The following is an 18,498-nucleotide window of genomic DNA, read 5'->3' on the forward strand; positions in this document are numbered from 1 at the left end:
TTTCACACAAAAAGTCCATTACAATCAAAACATACAACAGCACAACAACAGTACAAAGCAAAAACAAACAAACAAACAAAAAAACCCCACAAAGAACACACCATACAAAATACAAAGCTACACACAACAGCACATCACATACACCCACAATGTCAATTGAAAATTAATAATGTAAACTAGACTCAGTGGTCACACAGATTTGTCTTTAGTTGATTTTTTAATTTGGCCTTGAATGTATTGATAGAACTACACTTCTTCATGTCATCAGGTTGGGCGTTCCACTGAGTTGTGGTTTTCACACAGAAAGCTGCCTGCCGAAATGCAGTGTGACAAAATGGTATGGTACAATCTTGTATAGAGGATATTCTGGAGGATCTAATAGAATTTACTGAGCAAGTGTATGCAAAGTCACATAGTGGAGGAGGGACCAAACCATTTAAAATATTATTAATTGTATTTCTCCAGTACCCTACAGTGATGGAAATGCATTGGCTTTTTGTCCAGAGTTTTCAGACTTTGTTTGCATAAGGACTCAAGAGGTCTTAGGGCTGTTTCTCCAGCCTGCCCTCAACATGTGATGCAATCAGACATATGGGAAAGAATCATAGCATGCATAAATATCTTGGCTGTGTTCAAAGGACACAGTTTCTAATATGTCTCAAATTTGCTAAGTTGTACTTTATCGTTTTAACAGTTTTTTTTAATATGTTTCTTAAAGTTGAAATTTGGATCCAGCATCACACCAAGACATCTACACTTAATGTAAGATTATGACAGTAATGTAATGCTGTCTGTAATCGCCATACACTGTATACATTTAATGAAAATTAATAGATCAAGACATCATAATTATAGAAAGAGTACAGCTTCATTGTTAATCTGTTATTTCTTGGTTGGTGTGTATATTTCAGATTCAAGCGCCTAGTGCCTAGGGTGTCCATCACTTTAGCAGAGGCATTAGCCTCTCTGGTAGCCAATCAAGCTGTGCCTGAAAAATACAAAACCAGGTTTGTCAGTGTCATTATTGTGCTTGTTGTAATCATGAATATACCACAAGTGACTACAAACTATTCAGTCAATTAATTGATTAAGGTTTTAAGAAGAGAACAAATCTTGAAATAATTAAATGAATAATTTAGACATTAGAGAGGGGCCAATGATGAAGGCCAATGGTGGTTTGACAGACAAAACTCAGACAGAGGCTCACCACATATTTTACATTTATTGTACATTACACAGAATGAATTTATAAATATATTAATATATTTTTGTAACAATTACTGTGGGCTGGCTAGTTGCAGTATGTGTCCAAGATAGATAGTTTGCCATTATGTTAGAATAGCATTGGCTTATAGAAATGGCTGTGAAACTCTATATTGGGTATGTTGGGTACCTTGAGTGAGATGGACATGGATACTCTGACTCTTGAAATGTGTTCCCTGCCATTTCCAGATTTTGGGGACAGAGAAGTTGACACCTTCTGTCAACATTTTCGACCTGTCCTGAACTCTGCTGGTGTCTGTGTTGACAACATCCCTGACCAGAGGACTATCTTGAAGGCAAAAATCTATTCAGAAAAAGAGAGCCTGAAAAGGATGTCCTGGAAAGCACAAAGAACATCGTTCTGATGTCCTCCACCTGCTGGACCTGGTCCTGTCTATCCTGCTTCTACTGCAAATTGCAAGTGAGGCTTCAACACAATGAAGCAGGCAAAGACTCAAACTGCTATTTTAATTCTTCCTCTATGAGCGCCAAAATGGTAAGTATTCACTCACTTAATGTCACTTGTCCTTGTTTTCTGAAACTGACATCTGCCTCCCTGTCAGATCTCCTCATGGTACAACTTAGATCACCAGATATTAAGATCTATGACCCCTCCACTGCCATTGACCTGTGGCACACAGACACCATCTGCAGCAGAAGGCCAGACTTCATAGCAGGAGACAAGGAGGCAGAAAATCACTTTGAGAGGGAACTGTCTGAAAAAGACTGAACATAGTACTACAGATTAAAAAACAAAATATACACACAATATTACTATTATTATCATTACTACTACTATGAGTATTATTACTCTGACACTTTAATGCTGAGACAGTTGAATTAATAACAAGCTCAAGCTCATCACTGGCCAGTTTACAGTGCAGCCATTCAGACAGCAGGCCAGACATTTTGATAGAAGTACAGCAAACATTATACAGAATTCAAATGATGGGTCTTATAGTAATATTTTTATTGGCACATATTGGTATCAAGCGAAATGAAATGGCAGATAAGGTTGCAAAGGAGGCCACAAAAATAATCACATTGATTTGGCAGTTAGCTTCAGCAAGACAGAAATCAAGATTATTACTAAGCGGAGTTTGAAGGAAAGGTGGCAAAAGCAATGACAGGAAGAGAGGAAAGGACAATAGTTTAACAGAGTTCTTAGGAAAGTGGGAGAAATGAGGTGTGCAGGAAGGAACAAGAGAGATTAGACAATACTATCAAGACTTAGATTTGGACACACAGGACCAAACAGTACAAAAGTTCAAAATACATAAACATAAAACAGGCAGATGTGAATACTGTGGGCAAGAAGAAATGTCAGAAATATGAAGAAGAAAGAAGGCATCTGATTAAAGGAAAAAAAAGATAAAAGTAGTGATCTAATATATATTCTACAAAAGAACTCATGAAATGAGTGTTATCGAATCCTATTTAAGTATCTTAGACTAACTAATTTGATTAAGATATGAGAGGTTTTTTTTGTTTTGTTTTGTTTTGTTTTTTTGAAAATTGTAAATACCAGACATTCGGATTCACACTCAATACCAGATGGTGGCGGTAATGCACCAATTCGTTGTTTGCCAACCGCCAATAAACCACAACGAAGAAGAAGAAGCGGCAGAAGAAGAACAACAACAAGAAGAAGAAAAGTCGACGTCAACAACGAGGAAGAGAATAATAACAAGACACTAACATGGCTGCTGACAGTGACGTGAGTTTCTTTAGCCAAATTACTCAGTGAAGGAGGACAACGCGGTTGTCCAAACGTGAATCCCCAGTTAAAACAACAGTACTGAATTTATCTTTATTCTTAACCTGTTTCTTTCTCTTCCAGCCCGAGTCAGAGGTGTTTGAGATCACTGATTTCACCACCGCATCAGAATGGGAACGGTAGGCGAGTTTATCCTTACTTTGCTGACTATAATTGGTGGTTTATACCTATTATACATTAGATTATAACAATAATTTAAAGTAATTAGGACGTCTAGTACGGCGTTTTGTCCTCACGTTATAACAAGATATTTTCGTATTATGACCAAATCCCATTTTAAAGAGAACCGTAACTTAACGTAATAACAACGTACAGTTTCATTTCATTATTAAAAAAAGAACTTATGTCATTTAAAGAAGACACTTTTCTTGTTATATCTGTTGGTGTTACAAAATGAAACTGCCCTTTGTTGTGAAAAGGTACCAGTCAATGACTAACACAAGCAATCATAGATGATTGATCTGGATGTGATAGGGTTTTTCATTTTCTTTTGATTCGTTTTTCGTAATTTTGTTTTTCAGAAATAACATTATCCATCTCTCTCTCTCTTTTTTTTTTTCATTAAAAATGATAAAAAGTGTACACAAAATACAAGGGCAACCTGACTTACTCTGCTCCTTATTCTTGTGCGTCGTTGCAGTCAGGGTTGGGGTTTGCATTTTATCCAATCTTAATCCAGTGTTGAATTGGTTTGGTGCATCTGACTTCATAATTGAATCTGCTCATCAAATTTAAATCCATTAAAATCCCTCTCACTATCCCTTTATGTTCAGTGTTCAGTGTTTGAAGAAATTAAAGTCATAAGTAACTACAACTGAAAAGATGCAGCTGAAATCTGCAGGCTGAAAGCACACAAACAATTTTGAGTGGCAGGCTAACTCATGTTGATTACCTGTAGTTGCAACTTGAAAATTAGATTTTAAAAAATGCAAACGAGTGCAAGTTTGTGCCAAAGACCAGAGTAGAATAAATACTCATAGCGCGGAAGATATGAAATGTTGATTAAATATGTATCCAATGAAATAACAGTAGCCTGCTCTATTTTTCTCAAGCAACTTCCTCCAAATACTGGAAGTCCTGATTCAGAACTAATAACCTGATAACCTTAAATTATTGATCTGATATGAATGACAAGTTTGACTTGAGAATGCGAAATTGGCGTGACGTGATCGGCTGATTATTTTACTTGAGAAGACTACTGTGTCACTCCTTGTTAGTATTGTGTAAGCTACAAAAACACTCTTTTTTGATCAGACTTATTTGATTAGATACAGTGAATGAATTATCTTTCCTCATAAATGATCTTTGGTTGAGTAGACATCGGTTTGCAGAGAGCACATAAACCTGACAAGAGCCAAATTTAATTTTGTCATCAAGTTGCTCATAGAATTAACATTAATTAAAGCTGCAAGCAGCGTTAAATGATAAAAATGTGTTCAGGCCTGGACTCTTATCAAGCTTGAGAAATTTGGGGCAGATTGGACAATGTAAAGTCGAGTTACAACAACTTCCTGTTTAATGCCCCAAATGCGTTTTGGGCAAAATTGTCCAGCACGCCATGCCAAAGGCATTCCATGAAAACTAAAAAGCTTTGCAATTTAGCATCGAAAACGTCTTTTGATGTCACCTATTAAATTTGAAGTCACTTTGGTTAAACCTCTTGGGGGAGTTTGTTAAAATATGTCTGTCAATGGCATCACTTTGTGAAAAAAATGCACAATTTATAAAAAAATGGCTGACTTCCTAGTGGACTTAGGTGTTGCTCTAGGAGTTTGTTTTTTTTTTTAAATATGGAGATGGTACAAATGCCTACCAAATTTCATAAATCTATGCCTAAAATTAAAGGTGGGGGCTTTGACTTTGAAATTTTTGACATAATTAAAGTAATTAGGGGGAGCTACAGAGCCAAAATGCCACGCCCAAGCCCAATTTTGATATTAATATAAGATTTATTCGTTCAAACATACATGCAAAGTTTTGTTAGTTTTCATGCATGCTAAAGGCCTCAAACATGTTCGTAAAATGAAAATTGATGCATGAAATCCAATGGCTGACAATATGGCTGACTTCCTGTTGGCGAAAAAATTTGAAAAAATATCTTTATATCAAGAATGATGAGAGCAATGAACCCACTGAATAACATACACATTAAAGAAACTTTGTTCTAAATTGACCCTGCGTTTGGGGGCGTTATGGAGCCTGCTGGCCATGCCTGAGCCCAATCACTAAAGAACTTTACGATATTTGCAAGTTCTGATGTGTGTGCCAATTTTCAGAAGTTTTTGAGCATCGCAAGCCCCTCAAAAATGCAATAGAGGGAATAATAAAAATAATAATAATAAAAACAATCTTCACAATAAACCATCATCAGAGTCTGAAGGCTTTTCTGACCAAATTTGAGATGGATCTGTTCATCCTGCTAGGCACAGGTCATAAAAAACAGCACCTGCAACTTCCTGTTGCCAGTAGGTGGTGCTATGACTATAACTCAATACTGACACATAGATGTGTTGAGGTCAGAACACTTATGAAGCATGAGATATTTGAGGCAGATTGAACAATGTACTTTTGAGTTACCACAACTTCCTGTTTCATGGCGTAACATCAAAATTCGCTGCATCGCCACAGCAATGGCGTTCAGTGAAAACTCAAAATTTTGATAACTTTTCATCACAAAAGTCTTTGGATGACACTGACCAAGTTTGAAGTCAGTGGGATTACATCTCTAGGAGGAGTTTGGTAAAATACAACGCCTGGAAATGGCAAAATCTGCACAAGAATGGAAATTAAATTCAAAATGGCTGATTTCCTGTTGAATTTAGGGTATGGCTGCAAGAGGCTTTTTTGTGTCTGGACATGTTACATGTGCCTACCAAATTTTGTTTATCTACATGAAATTGAAAGGAGGGGCTTCAAATTTGAAATTTTGTAGGGGGCGCTCTCGAGCAATTTTGCCACATCCACGTCCTAGACCCGTATAATATGCAATTTTTCACCACTTCTGATGAATGTGTAAAGTTTTTGAGCATGTTTAGGCCCTCAAAATGTGTTGTTTTTTTTTTGGAAAAAGAATAATAGAGAGGAAATACCTTCAATTACAAGAGGGCCTTCACACCGTTCAGTGCTCAGGTCCTATAATAGTAATAATAAAATAATATATCATATTAATATTAAATAACAGGCGACCAAATGAAACAGTCCGTTACCTTGATTAAAATTATAGGTTTCTCTGGGTCTGAAAAATGTTGGAAACATTTGGGATAATGTAAGTACACAACTCAACAAAATATATAACATAGGTCTAGTTGTTTTTAGACATTTTAATGTGGAATAATTACATATTATAGCTCTAAGTGCATTAGGCCACGCTTTCAAAGGTTTGCTAACCAATTACAGACAAATTGTAAGTGATATCCAAAAACAAATGAATAACTTTTGTTCGTGGTCCTCTAAATACGATATATACCAATTTTGGTATATATTTGATTAGATGAAATATGTGCCAACATAAGCAAAACATGTGTTTATCAAAAAATCCAAAATGGCAGAAAAAATTTTTAGGCGCAAATGGGCTGGCCTATATCAGTCTAATCAGCATCATCCAAGGAACATATCAAATATTTTTTTGATAGGACTTACCATTCATGAGTTATTAGCCAAAAGGTAAAACATGTAATAACTGACCACATTGTGGCGCTATTGGTACCATGTTTTAATATATTAAACATTCTCACCTGGGACACCTGTATCGTATCTCAAATATGAACAGTCTAGTACTTTTAGTTTTTGAGATATTAGCTTTCAAACATTCCTCCCATAGACTTTCCATTATAAATTTGAATATTTTTAAAAAATATATAAAATCACTGTAAAATAATAGCATAAATGTCATTAAAGAGCTGAACATTTTAATATTTGAATTATTTCTGTCGCTCAAAGTATGGAGGAAAAAACATGCAGAATAATAATTATAATAATAATAAATAAATATTTGGATGACAATAGTGTGAATGCTGAAAGTATTCACACTAATAAAGATTTGGATATCTATCTTGGTTGATCTAACCCCACTCCCATTGCCCTGGTCTCTTACAACACACGCAACACACTCCACACACAGACACACATCCATCCACTTGCTTACCTCTTGTCAGAGATGTTATATTCCTTAGTTTGTCTTATACCCCTTTGTTATTGCCCTTTCTTTTTGTCATACCATCTGTTATCTCTCTTGGTTGTTTATGTGTTCCTGTACTTACTGTACCCACCATTATTCACAATTTTTAAAAAAATTAAAAAAATTAAAAATCGCAGTTTAATTCCATTTATTATAAGCCTTGTTTTACCATTGCTATTTTGTGATTATTATTTTGTATACCGTGCTATCACTTACAAAAATGTGAAGGATTACTTCGGGACATAGCATTTATTTCATCAGTGAGCATATTTGTTAAACTTTTCTTCTTTCTAATGTCTAAGTGTATTGTGAAAAACTACAGCCTATATTGTTTTTTTTTATAAATATTGTAATGATTTTGTTTCAAAATGATGTGAAAATGCATAGTTTTTAGTGAAATAACCCTAAACCCTCTGACTAATGGACACAATCCCACTACAACCACACCACCTCAGAGCCCTCTGAGGAAAAAACCTAGGGGAAACACTGACACAATATGTGTATTGTTGGAAACAACACCTGTATTAACATCATATGCCAACATTAGCCTTTATGATATATGATGTGTACAATGTAAAAATGATTTAGCATACAGTGCATGTCCAACTAATCCCTGTTGCTGACAACAAAACTAATTTTATCTACTTGCAGCTTCGTGTCCAGAGTTGAGGAAGTGCTAAATGACTGGAAGCTGATTGGAAACTCGGGAGGAAAGTCGTCCCCAGAGAAGGTATTGTGCTCTCATTCAGCCTTGAATGTTCAGATGAATAACACCAGTGAGCAGTATGCTGCCAGTATATTCTTCACCTTCACTTTGTCATATCACTACATTATATTAAACACAGGGTGAATACACCAGTGGTACCTGGGAGGAGAAGTCTCAGGAGATTAACTTTGCTGATTTTAAGTTCTCCATTACTCACTACTTTCTGAAACAAGAATGTGAGAAGGACGATGGAAAGGACGAGCTTGAGGAGGGTAAAGTCATGTCTTAATGTGCCATAATATGTAATCTACATGATGTTGATGATAGCAATGTTTAAACAGTTCCATTTTAACTTCATATTTACAGTAGTGCATTCTCATTTGCATTTTTTTGCAATGGTGTGTATTCAATACTGTGAAAGGCTGTATGGGATTCATTTTGTTTAACAAAAACAAAGAAATGCAGGATTACAAATCATCCAAAAATAAATGAAACTCGGAATTATTATCATTCCAAAATATGACAGAGCCACAATGTCAAATGCAAAGAATTGTGATTTGCATCCACAGTTGAACTATATTGTCTTCTTTTGGTTTGCGTTTCTTATTAGGGCCCGAGCACAAAAGTGCCAGGGGCCCAACGGTCCCTGGCACTGAAATCGCGAGGAACTTATTGTTTTTGAAGGTATTATTATTATTATTATTATTATTATTATTATTATCATTATTATTATTATTATGCCCCCATGCTATTGCATTGAGGGACTTGGGATGCTCAAAAACTCAAGAAAATTGGCAAACATGTCAGAACTGGTGAAAAGTTCTGCAGTGACTGTGCTCAGGCGTGGTCTGCGGGCTCCATAGCACCCCCAAACACAAGGCCATTTTGGAACAAAGTTTCTTTGATGTGCATAAAATTCGGTGGGTCCATGGCTCTCATCATTATTGACATAATACATATTTTTTTCAAATCTTTTTAACAGGAAGTAAGCCATTTTGAATTTCGTGCGTCAATTTTCATTTTACGAACATGTTTTAGGCCTTTAGGATGCGCGAAAACTTCACATATGTACATATGTTCGAATTATTATTATTATTATTGTTGTTAATTAAAGTATTGTGATTAGTATCACGATTGGGCTTGGGCATGGCATGTCGGCTCTACAGCGCCCCCTAATTACTTTTGGCATTTTTGAGGTACTAGGTCTCCTGGAAAACTCATAAAACTTTGCACGTTCATCAGAAGTGGCGAAACTTGATATCAGATATGGGTTCTTGGCTTGGATGTTAAATTTTTTCTTTTTTTAATTTAATTAAAAGCCCCCACTTTTAAATTTGACATAGATTAACAAATTTTGGTAGGCACATGTATCATGTCCAGATGCACAAAAAAGTCCTAGCAGGTTGAACTGATCCACCTCAAATTTGGTTAGAAAAGCCTCAAAACCTCAATGACACTATATTTATTTACTATGTAAATACAGCATAGCATAGCATTGGTCATATAGCTGCAAGCTAACTCTGCTTTGTGGCTCCTATGCTTGTTAAATCAGCCAGCAGACTTGTGCAGTAGCTGCTGGCACTAGATAACTTAGTTACTGAGGCTTAGGCTGGCTCTCATGTGTTCTGCCGTAAAGAAAAGAGTCTGCTATGAGCAGGCCACACGAGAGAGCAGAGAGCTGAGCAGCTCCAACAGCTGCCATAAGGGGAAAGAGAGAGAAGTGGAGAATCTCTAGTTTTGTTAACCTGGGTCCATGGCTGGAGTTCACACTTAGGTACGAACAACCAAGGACTGGGGAAATTGAGTTTCTTGAGGACTCCCTTTGTTTCTTAGAGTCTTGGAACATGTGGTTGGCTGGTGAGACCCAACACCTACTACACTGAGTTGTTATTTTGCACATTCATTTAACACATCTCTTCTTATAAATCTGGTTATTAACAAACAGAAATCACAGGAAAATGGTGAGTACTGTGCATTCGTGCACATATTGTTATGTTAAGAGTGGGATGATGAAACGGAAGGACTGGTACCTTTCTAGTAGGACCTCCGTCCAGTGTCATAATGAATGATGAGATGGTGACATCTTGCACCTAATTACCAGGACCTAGTAAAAAGAAAAAAACAACAAATCAGTTTCATTGACCAGTAAAAAGTTCCTTCATTGAGGCCTGCTTGGAGGAAAAAATAAAGCTATATCAAATTTAATAATACACTGTAAATGTTCAGAAACACCAACAGTTCTATGGACTTTGGAAAAACTATCTGACTGCTCAGAAATTGTTAAAATCTTTGCCCTCAATGCAAAAATGTTTTAAGTGTTAGGTCGTGGAAAATGTTCATTCATTGTGTTGTATGCTAACAGTTACCCTCAGCAGTTGAAACAAATACTATGTCCACACAAAACCAGCTTTTCCTACATGTTCTCCAGAGTGGAGAAATCTCTAAACAAGGTTGTATGCCTGCTCAGACATGTGTTGCAGCTTTCTGTCACCTCTAACCAGCTGTGGTCACACAATACTGGTGTTGTCATTACACTGTATATATGAAGATTTTGTCATCAAGCTCAAGAAAACTGAATCATGCAAAGAAAAACTAAGAATTGCAAACCAAAAATAAGAAACGCAAACCAAATGACAGGCAATACAATCAAACTGAGGCTGTGATTTGGATGCAAATTACATTTATTTGCATTTCACATTTTAGTTCTTTTGTCTTTTGTTATAATTTTAGACTAATTATCATTTTTTATTGTTGGGTGGTTTGCTATCCCAAATTTCTCTGCATTTTTAAGGGACAAAATGAATCCCTTACATAGACCCTTTCTATAGAGAAGGCATGAAGATTAAGTCTGAAAAGAATGACAATCTCGGAAAGTGACCTATTGAGCCCTGAAAACTCACAAAAGGCAGTAAAAGCTTATCAGACAAGTCAAAATTACACCTGACTACATTAATTAATAAAACTGCTTGTTAGATAATTATAAAGAAGTGTAATAATAAATAAAAAGCTTATATAGTTGTCACTTAATCACTGTTTTTTAGCTCCACTTAGTTAATAAATTAAATTAAAACAGATTGAATATTACTCTTCTGTTTATCTTTCACTACATCATTTCATTTTTCAACTCTGTTTGTTTTTTTCCCAGCACACAGTTAATTTATCTATTACATATTTTTCCCACAAAAAAAAATCCCAATTATCATGCCTACATTTAAAATTTTCCTTATGCTCATATGTTTGTTGTAAAAAAATAATAGTAAGGAAAAGTTAACAGTTAAGAGAATGCACCCAGTCATCCCTCCACCAACTCTCTTTCCTGCGTACAGATACCTTCCCTTTGGCAATGCAAGACCTTCTGTGCATGAACAATGACTTCCCTCCGCGAGCCCACTGCCTGGTCAGATGGTAAGTTCAGTCATTCAGTATGTTTACATGCAAACAGAAACCAGGTTACTCACAAAATCAAGTTATGCAGAAAATCAGACCTGGCTTTTGTAAAATTGTTAACATACGGCAGGTCAGTAATCAGATTTTACTTCTACTTTAGTCTTTTCTTTGGAGTATGGCTTACTTCATTGAGATCACAGTTGTACCTTACAACAGAACTGGTTTCTCATACCATTGCTATGTTGACGATACCCAGCCCTTTCTGTCATTCCTGCCAGAAGACCACACAGTCTCGGCTTGGATCTCATCATGCCTTGCCGATATATCAGCATGGATGAAAGAACGCCACCTTCAACTAAACCTCTCTCAGACCAAGCTCCTTGTTATCCCAGCCAGTCCCTCTATACAACAAGACATCAGCATCCAGCTCAAATCAACCCAACTAAGCCCCACAAAGTCTGCCCAAAACTTGGATGTCATGATCGATGACCAACTAACCTTTAAGGTTCATGAGGCCTCAATTGCTCAGTCGTGTCAATTTGCCCTGTACAACATCAGGAAGATCAGACCCTACCTGTCTGAGCATGCAGCACAACTCCTGGTACAGGCTCTCGTAATATCATGCATTGATTACTGCAACTCCTTACTGGCAGGCCTCCCCGTATGTACGTTCAAACCTCTGCAGATGATCCACAATGTGGCAGCACAGTTGGTCTTCAACCAGCCCAAAACAGCATGTCACCCCACTGTTCGTATCCCTCCACTGGCTCCCAGTCGCTGCCCGCATCAAATTCAGAACCCTGACACTTGCTTACAAAATAGCAACTAAAACAGCTCCCGCCCAGCTGAACTCCCTCATTCAGGTCTATGCTCCCTCCTGCTCACTACATTCTGCCAATGAAAGGCGCCTGGTACCACCACCATAACAAGGCCCTAAGTGGCTAGCTAGACTCCTCTCTTCTCCCTCTCAATCTTTAAGAATTAAAAGACTAAAGGCCCAGCTCTTTCACAAACACCTCAGCACTTGATGGACTGAAGGAAAAAAAATCTACTTTTATACATTCTATGCACTCTATGCATTGCCTCTGTGCACTGCCTGTTGCCACCTACGTCCTTTCGGACTCAGACTTAGCTTTATGGCACTTAGTTGTGTTGTTCTCTCCTGACTAGATCCCTGCTTGTATTGTATCAGCTCTCAGATGTATATCGCTTTGGATAAAATCATCTGCTAAATTAAATTGTAAATTGCAAACATGTCTGAATTTTACAATCAACTTTTTAGCTATATGTCATTGATTACTAATAATCCACCTTTCAATCACAAAACGGCTAACTAGAACACTCTTAAACTGATGTCAAAGTGAACTAGAATGTTTCTGAAGAAAACGCATGTGAGCTAGAAGCTGTTAGCGGCTGCTGCTCATAGCCGTTGCCATTACCAGTGACTGCCAGCTGTTGCATGCTGCTGCTACCGCTGCAAGCTGCTGCTCCAGCAGCAATTTTTTAAATCTGCAGGTGAAATTGTATCAAATGCTACAGACTTGCTCAGCATCCCCATTTGTACAACTCTATTGGATTTGGTTATCATTGAATAGTAAATGTAAGAGATATGGCAGTTGTAGTAGTAGTATGGTGGTGTTTTACTGATGGCCACAAGGTGGGGGTGCCATGCTTCAATATGTGGTGCACATTTTCATGGAGACCATGTGTACCAAGTGTCATTTTAGTAAAGACAACAGATTGCAGAAATATCATGTTATAAAGTTGCTTTAACGACCCTGTGTGTAGAATTGTATGAAATGTTACACACTTGTGCAGTGTGGCTGTATGCACAACATTCCCCAAAATTGGCTGTAATCGAATTTAGTGTTGAAGAGTTACGGCCCGTTTAGTGCATCAGGCCACACCTTCAAAATGTTAGTATTTAGCATCAAATTTTCCTCCTGATGAGGATGGCAGGTTGGCACCTTGCATGGTAGCCCTTGCCATCAGTGTATGAATGTGTGTGTGAATGGGTGAATGTTGGCATGCAATGTAATGGGCCTTGAGTGGTCGGAAGACTAGAAAGGCGCTATATAAGTGCAGTCCATTTACCATTTATCAGACTTTAGTTTCCTTATATATACATTCAAACCATATTTATCATATACCACATAAAACTATATTCATTGCGATTAATAAATAATCACATAATATCAACTGTATCAATAAACACTGCATTAAGCTAATGTCAACTATGACTGCATGTAGGCAGGCACAATTCAAAGATGCAAACTGGTTGCTAAAATAGACCAGGTGTGTAAAGATAGTGAAGTGGAGAACAACGTGCTGCTTATATGTGTGTTCATCCATAACTGGAACTGTGTTAACAGGTATGGTATACGAGAGTTTGTGGTCATCTCCCCTGGAACCAACTGTGAGGCCATCATCAGCGAGTCCAAATGCAATCTCCTTCTCAGCTCCATCTCGATTTCTCTGGCCAACAGTGGCTGGTGAGTCACCTTCATCACTCACTTTCGTCCTAATACAAATGTCTGTTTATAGTATTGGTTTGTTGTTTGTTTGAAAGAATCTGTTTTGTTATGTACTGTATGTAAAACAGTGTTTGCATTGTGATGCATGACAAATTACAGAGAAGTAGTACATTTGCATTTTCTGAAGGAAATTTGTGTGAGAGTCGGAAACTGTCCTCTGCTGCTGCTGCCAGCTGCTGCTACAGCTGCAAGCTGCAATTTTTAAAATCTTTTAGTGTTATCTAAAGGTGAAATTGTACCACATGCTACAAACTTGTTCAGCAGCCCCATATGTGCACCTCTGCTGAATTTGATTACTATGGAATATTATGACAGTTAACAAGTAGTATGGTGGTGTTTTACTAAAGACCACAAGGTGAGGCTATGGGTGCCATGCCTCAGTATGTCGTCCACATTCTCATTGAGAACTTGTGTACCAAGTTTCATTTTTATTAAAGACAGAATTGCTGAAATATCATGTTTTAACGTTACTTTAGTGCCCCCTCTGTGTAGAATTGTATGAAATGTTACACACTTGTGCAATCTGACTGTATGTACAACATTCCCAAATCTGGTTGTTATTCAATTTAGTATTGAAGAGCCATGGCCTGTTGCATCAGGCAGTGCCTTCAAAAGTTTGGTAACCAATTACAGACAAACAATAAGTGTACCCAAAAACAAACTCATAAGTTTTGTTTGGAGTCATCTAAATATAGTGTATACCAACGTTGGTGAAGATTAGATGAAATATGTGCCAGCTGAAGCAAAATATGTGTATACCAAAAACCAGAAAAGTTTTCTAGGTGCAAATGGATGTGGCCTATATCAGTCGAATTGGCATCATCCAAGGAACAAATATTGTTTTGCTACACCTCAGGGTTCATGAGTTATTAGCCAAAACCTAAAACACATAATAACTGACCATATGGTGGCACTATAGGTACCACATTTTAATAGTTTAAGCATTTCCCCATAGGACACCTGTCCATGAGGTATGAATACTATAGGACTTTTAGTTTTTTAGAACATTCCTCCCATAGACTTTCCATTATACATTTTAATACTTTAAAGAAATGTAATAAAAAAAAAGAAAAAGAAAAATAAATTATAAAGAAAACTGAATGATGGCAGTATTGTCCTGAAAACGCTTAACATTTTGATATTTTAATGGTTTCTGTAGCTGAAAGTATGCAGAAGTAGTAGACAACAGAAAAACGTAGGGTAGAAAGAGTGACTATAATTGTGTGAGAGCTGCTTGCAGTGTTAATTAAAGAGGCCATATTATACCCCTTTTCCACAAGGTAACACAGTTCCTTGGGGTCTTAATAAAATGTGTCTGACATGTTTTGGTGAAAATACCACAAGGATCATGCGCCACTGCAGCCTTTTCATACTGTCTAAACAGCCCCGTTCAGAACGGCCAGTCTGACTGTCAATAAACTTAGATTTTGCTGTTATTTAATTGCAATAAACAGATCGAAAGGATGCCAAAATAACTATATCATGATGATGATTTGTAAAAAGCCCAAATGAATCCCTTGTCAGGTCTGTCCGCAAGACGACAAGCAAACAACTGTTAAAATGCTTGTGTTTTGAATGGAGTTCGGATCGATCAGAGCTATGCTAACATTGTAGCTGCTCCATCCACACTCAAATTAACGCTAAAAACGCTCTAAAGGCATAAATACGGTGCTGCCGTATTTATGCCTATGTTTATACATATAGATACCTACCTACTGTGTAACTTGAAAATTAAAGATATCTACATACTTGAAAATTAAATGAACTCGCCGGCATTTAAGATGTTTATTACTGATGACAGCAGCAGAGGTGGTGTGTGACTCTGGTGTTAGCTCCGGCTAGGTTGAGAAGCAAGATTGAAGATAAATCCCAAAATTTAAAAATTTAGTCCTGCTGCCAGTAAACTGCTCTAGATCAGAACAAAATGGAGTGTTTATTCCTCCAGAAGACAGCAGCAGCAGCACCGCAGGACACTTCAGCTCTGCTACCTGGCTACCTCTCTCCTGCAGAGCTTGCCGGGGCTCAGCAGCCTTCTGTCGACAAGTAGCGGTTCTGTCCCCCGGTCCGGCCCCGAGATACGGATGAATTTTTCGCCCTTAGCTTAATTTAGCTAACTTTGCCCCATGTGATGTCAGATGGATATCAAATCTGAATGGCTTGTTGAATCACATGAGTACAGAACAAGCCAGCCCACACCAAACTGACTGGGTGGTCTTATTTCACAGCTTATATGCGAGTGTGCGGTGGTTATCTAGCAATATCAATACAGTTTTGAATGACCTATTGTACTTACCAAACTAATACCTGAAATCTCAAAATGTGGTAACTTACATTACTAAGAAGAAACACGTGCAGTCAGGTGATCACTCATGTTAGAAACAAAGTTCAAGAGAAGAGAAAACGTCAATTAACAGAACGACTTATCTGCTTCAACTTTGATCTACTGTACTTAGTTGTGTGCACACAGTTTCAATGTGCTATGAGAAATTATTAGAGACATTTCATTTTTGTCCAGTTTCAGTTTGACCTCCAAATAAAGTGTTCTGGATAATGTGGATAAACTGCTAGTTTGTTTCCAACCTGTCTAATCATCTGCTTGTTTCTTGACCCCTTGGACTTATTTGTAGTTATGCTTCAGTGTTTCCTTCTCAACAAGTACTATGGTGATTATCATAACAGATAGAACCAGAGTCCGAGCCAGAGCCTCAAAGGTAAAATCCGAGTTGTAATTAAAGCTGCAAGCAGCATTGAACAGGCCCTCGCACCTTGTGTATGAGCCACAGCAGTTACTGTTAACACAGAGTGACCAACAAACCACCACCTGTGTGGTGGTGAACCCTCTGTGCTGAAGCAAGGGGACAGACTGGAGCCATTTTCATGGGGCAGACAAATAAATCAGAGTTCAGAGGATGATATATGACATTAAGTGACATGTGCATCATCAAATAATAATCTGTCAGACAGAACACCACAAAGTAAGTAGGTAGCAAAAACTCTTCAATGGAGTTGAAATGTTTTAAAATTGACATTAGTGTTGTTTTAACTGCCCACTCTCTAGTGTTGCTGCTTTACATTACATTGTAATACCATACAGGATAAAGTTTTGCTTCATGGTCTGTCAGACTTTTAAAAGGATGTTAGATGTTAGTTTCAGTTTTTAGTTTCAGTTATTATGAAATGCAAAATGCTGATTTCATCTGATGATTCGTCTTTAAGTCAAACTGTTGTCTTGGTTTGGCTTTAAGTTTGAGCAAATTAAAATCCCTCAGTCAGTTTTGTTATTTTGTTATATTCCAAACATTGATCTATATTAAGGACCACATAGACTGTGTGAGAATTGAGGTTTGTGGAGCACTCCAGGAGTGGAATGGTTGCTGCGCATGCCACATGTCCACAACATCTCTGGTTTGAGTCCAGCAAGGGACCTTTGTTGCATGTCATACCCATGTCTCTCTTCCCTAGTTTCCTGTCGGCATAATTATCAGAGATCATTATTAATTATTAAAAATAATAAAATTATTAATATGACTTAATAACGGGGCACCACCCAGAAACCGGGGCTACTAACCAGACAGTGATGTAGTCTCATAAAAGAGTTCATAAGTGAACAAAGGTTTGAGTTCGAGCTCTGATTCTCTCAATCAGCCGCTTTTCACAATATATAAACACAATAATGCGACTCCAAAGTCTGACTGAAACTAAAACAAAGTAGCCTGTAGATGTCTAAATAAGAAAATGTGCCTGAATTTAATTGTTTGTTAAATTCAGGCACATTCATGCTATGAAGAAGAGCTCTGCTCTGCCTGTCTTTCTCTCACTGTGCTGTCTGGCTGCTAAGATGCACAATGTGCTGGATAACACAAGAGAAAATGAGAGCATCATTGTGAAATGGAATGTGGCACAATAATTGTTTCATCTTGATTATCTTGTCCTCATAATCGTTGGAAGCCAAAATCATAATTGAAAATTAAATTTGATTTATTGCCCAGCCCTGTTGTGTAGTTTCAGAGGAACCCAGCATGTTTGGAAAACCTGCCCCTGGATATAATTGGTATCTAAGAGATATAGCTAACGTATTGAATTTTTCATAGTAATGGCTGCTCCTTTTTATCTCGTGCATTCAGCCAGGTGCCCATGTTCGTGCAGATCCAGCAGAAGTGGAGGCGGATGTACGCTGGAGAGTGCCAGGGACCAGGTGTGCGCACTGAATTTGAGATGGTCCACCTCCGCAAGGTTCCAAGCCAGTACAACCACCTGTCTGGCCTGCTTGACATCTTCAAGTCTAAGACAGTAAGTGCTATGGGATAATACACACAGAAAAAATGGACTTAATGGAATAAATTTGATCTATCATACAGCTTTAACTTGGACACATGCTCAATACGCCTTTCACTAGAGGGCATTTTTAATTTGTGTTCCTGCCTCCAGGGGTTATGTATGAATGGACAAGGATTTCCTCTTTTTAAGTTAATGTTATATAATTTTTCTGTACTGGTGGTTGTGGTTTAAATGAACTGTGGTGCCTGCTTGATTTGGTTCACTTAGGCTGGTCTAAAAACTATCAGGGGACATTATGGACACTAATTCATGCAAGTGTCGACCAAACAACAGAACTGAGACAAGAAAAGACTGAGAAATGGAAGCTCTTGGTTTG

The 18,498-nt window shown here is 37.6% G+C and overlaps 1 protein-coding gene and 1 long non-coding RNA gene across 3 annotated transcripts in view; one reads left to right on the forward strand and one right to left on the reverse strand.

Moving 5' to 3' along the window:
- Window positions 1–1,655: 1,655 nt before the first annotated feature.
- LOC137193255 (uncharacterized) lies at window positions 1,656–12,299 on the reverse strand. Its single transcript, XR_010930710.1, has 3 exons — window positions 11,958–12,299; window positions 9,954–10,027; window positions 1,656–1,989 (listed from the first exon to the last, which is right to left on the reverse strand). It is a non-coding gene; the product is annotated as an uncharacterized lncRNA (long non-coding RNA).
- Window positions 2,813–18,498, forward strand: part of rab3gap1 (RAB3 GTPase activating protein subunit 1) — a 68,012-nt gene continuing 52,326 nt past the window's right edge. Inside the window, exons 1-7 of one of the 2 annotated variants that reach the window (XM_067604575.1) lie at window positions 2,813–2,980; window positions 3,104–3,159; window positions 7,869–7,947; window positions 8,063–8,195; window positions 11,250–11,328; window positions 13,683–13,802; window positions 17,969–18,134. In XM_067604575.1, coding sequence (XP_067460676.1) covers window positions 2,963–2,980; window positions 3,104–3,159; window positions 7,869–7,947; window positions 8,063–8,195; window positions 11,250–11,328; window positions 13,683–13,802; window positions 17,969–18,134 — 651 coding nt within the window. In that variant the 5' untranslated portion in view covers window positions 2,813–2,962. The remainder of the gene's footprint in view (window positions 2,981–3,103; window positions 3,160–7,868; window positions 7,948–8,062; window positions 8,196–11,249; window positions 11,329–13,682; window positions 13,803–17,968; window positions 18,135–18,498) is intronic. The other variant, XM_067604576.1, reaches the window with a different exon arrangement.

Source organism: Thunnus thynnus, chromosome 11 (genome assembly GCF_963924715.1).
Source record: "Thunnus thynnus chromosome 11, fThuThy2.1, whole genome shotgun sequence".
NCBI lineage: Eukaryota > Metazoa > Chordata > Actinopteri > Scombriformes > Scombridae > Thunnus > Thunnus thynnus.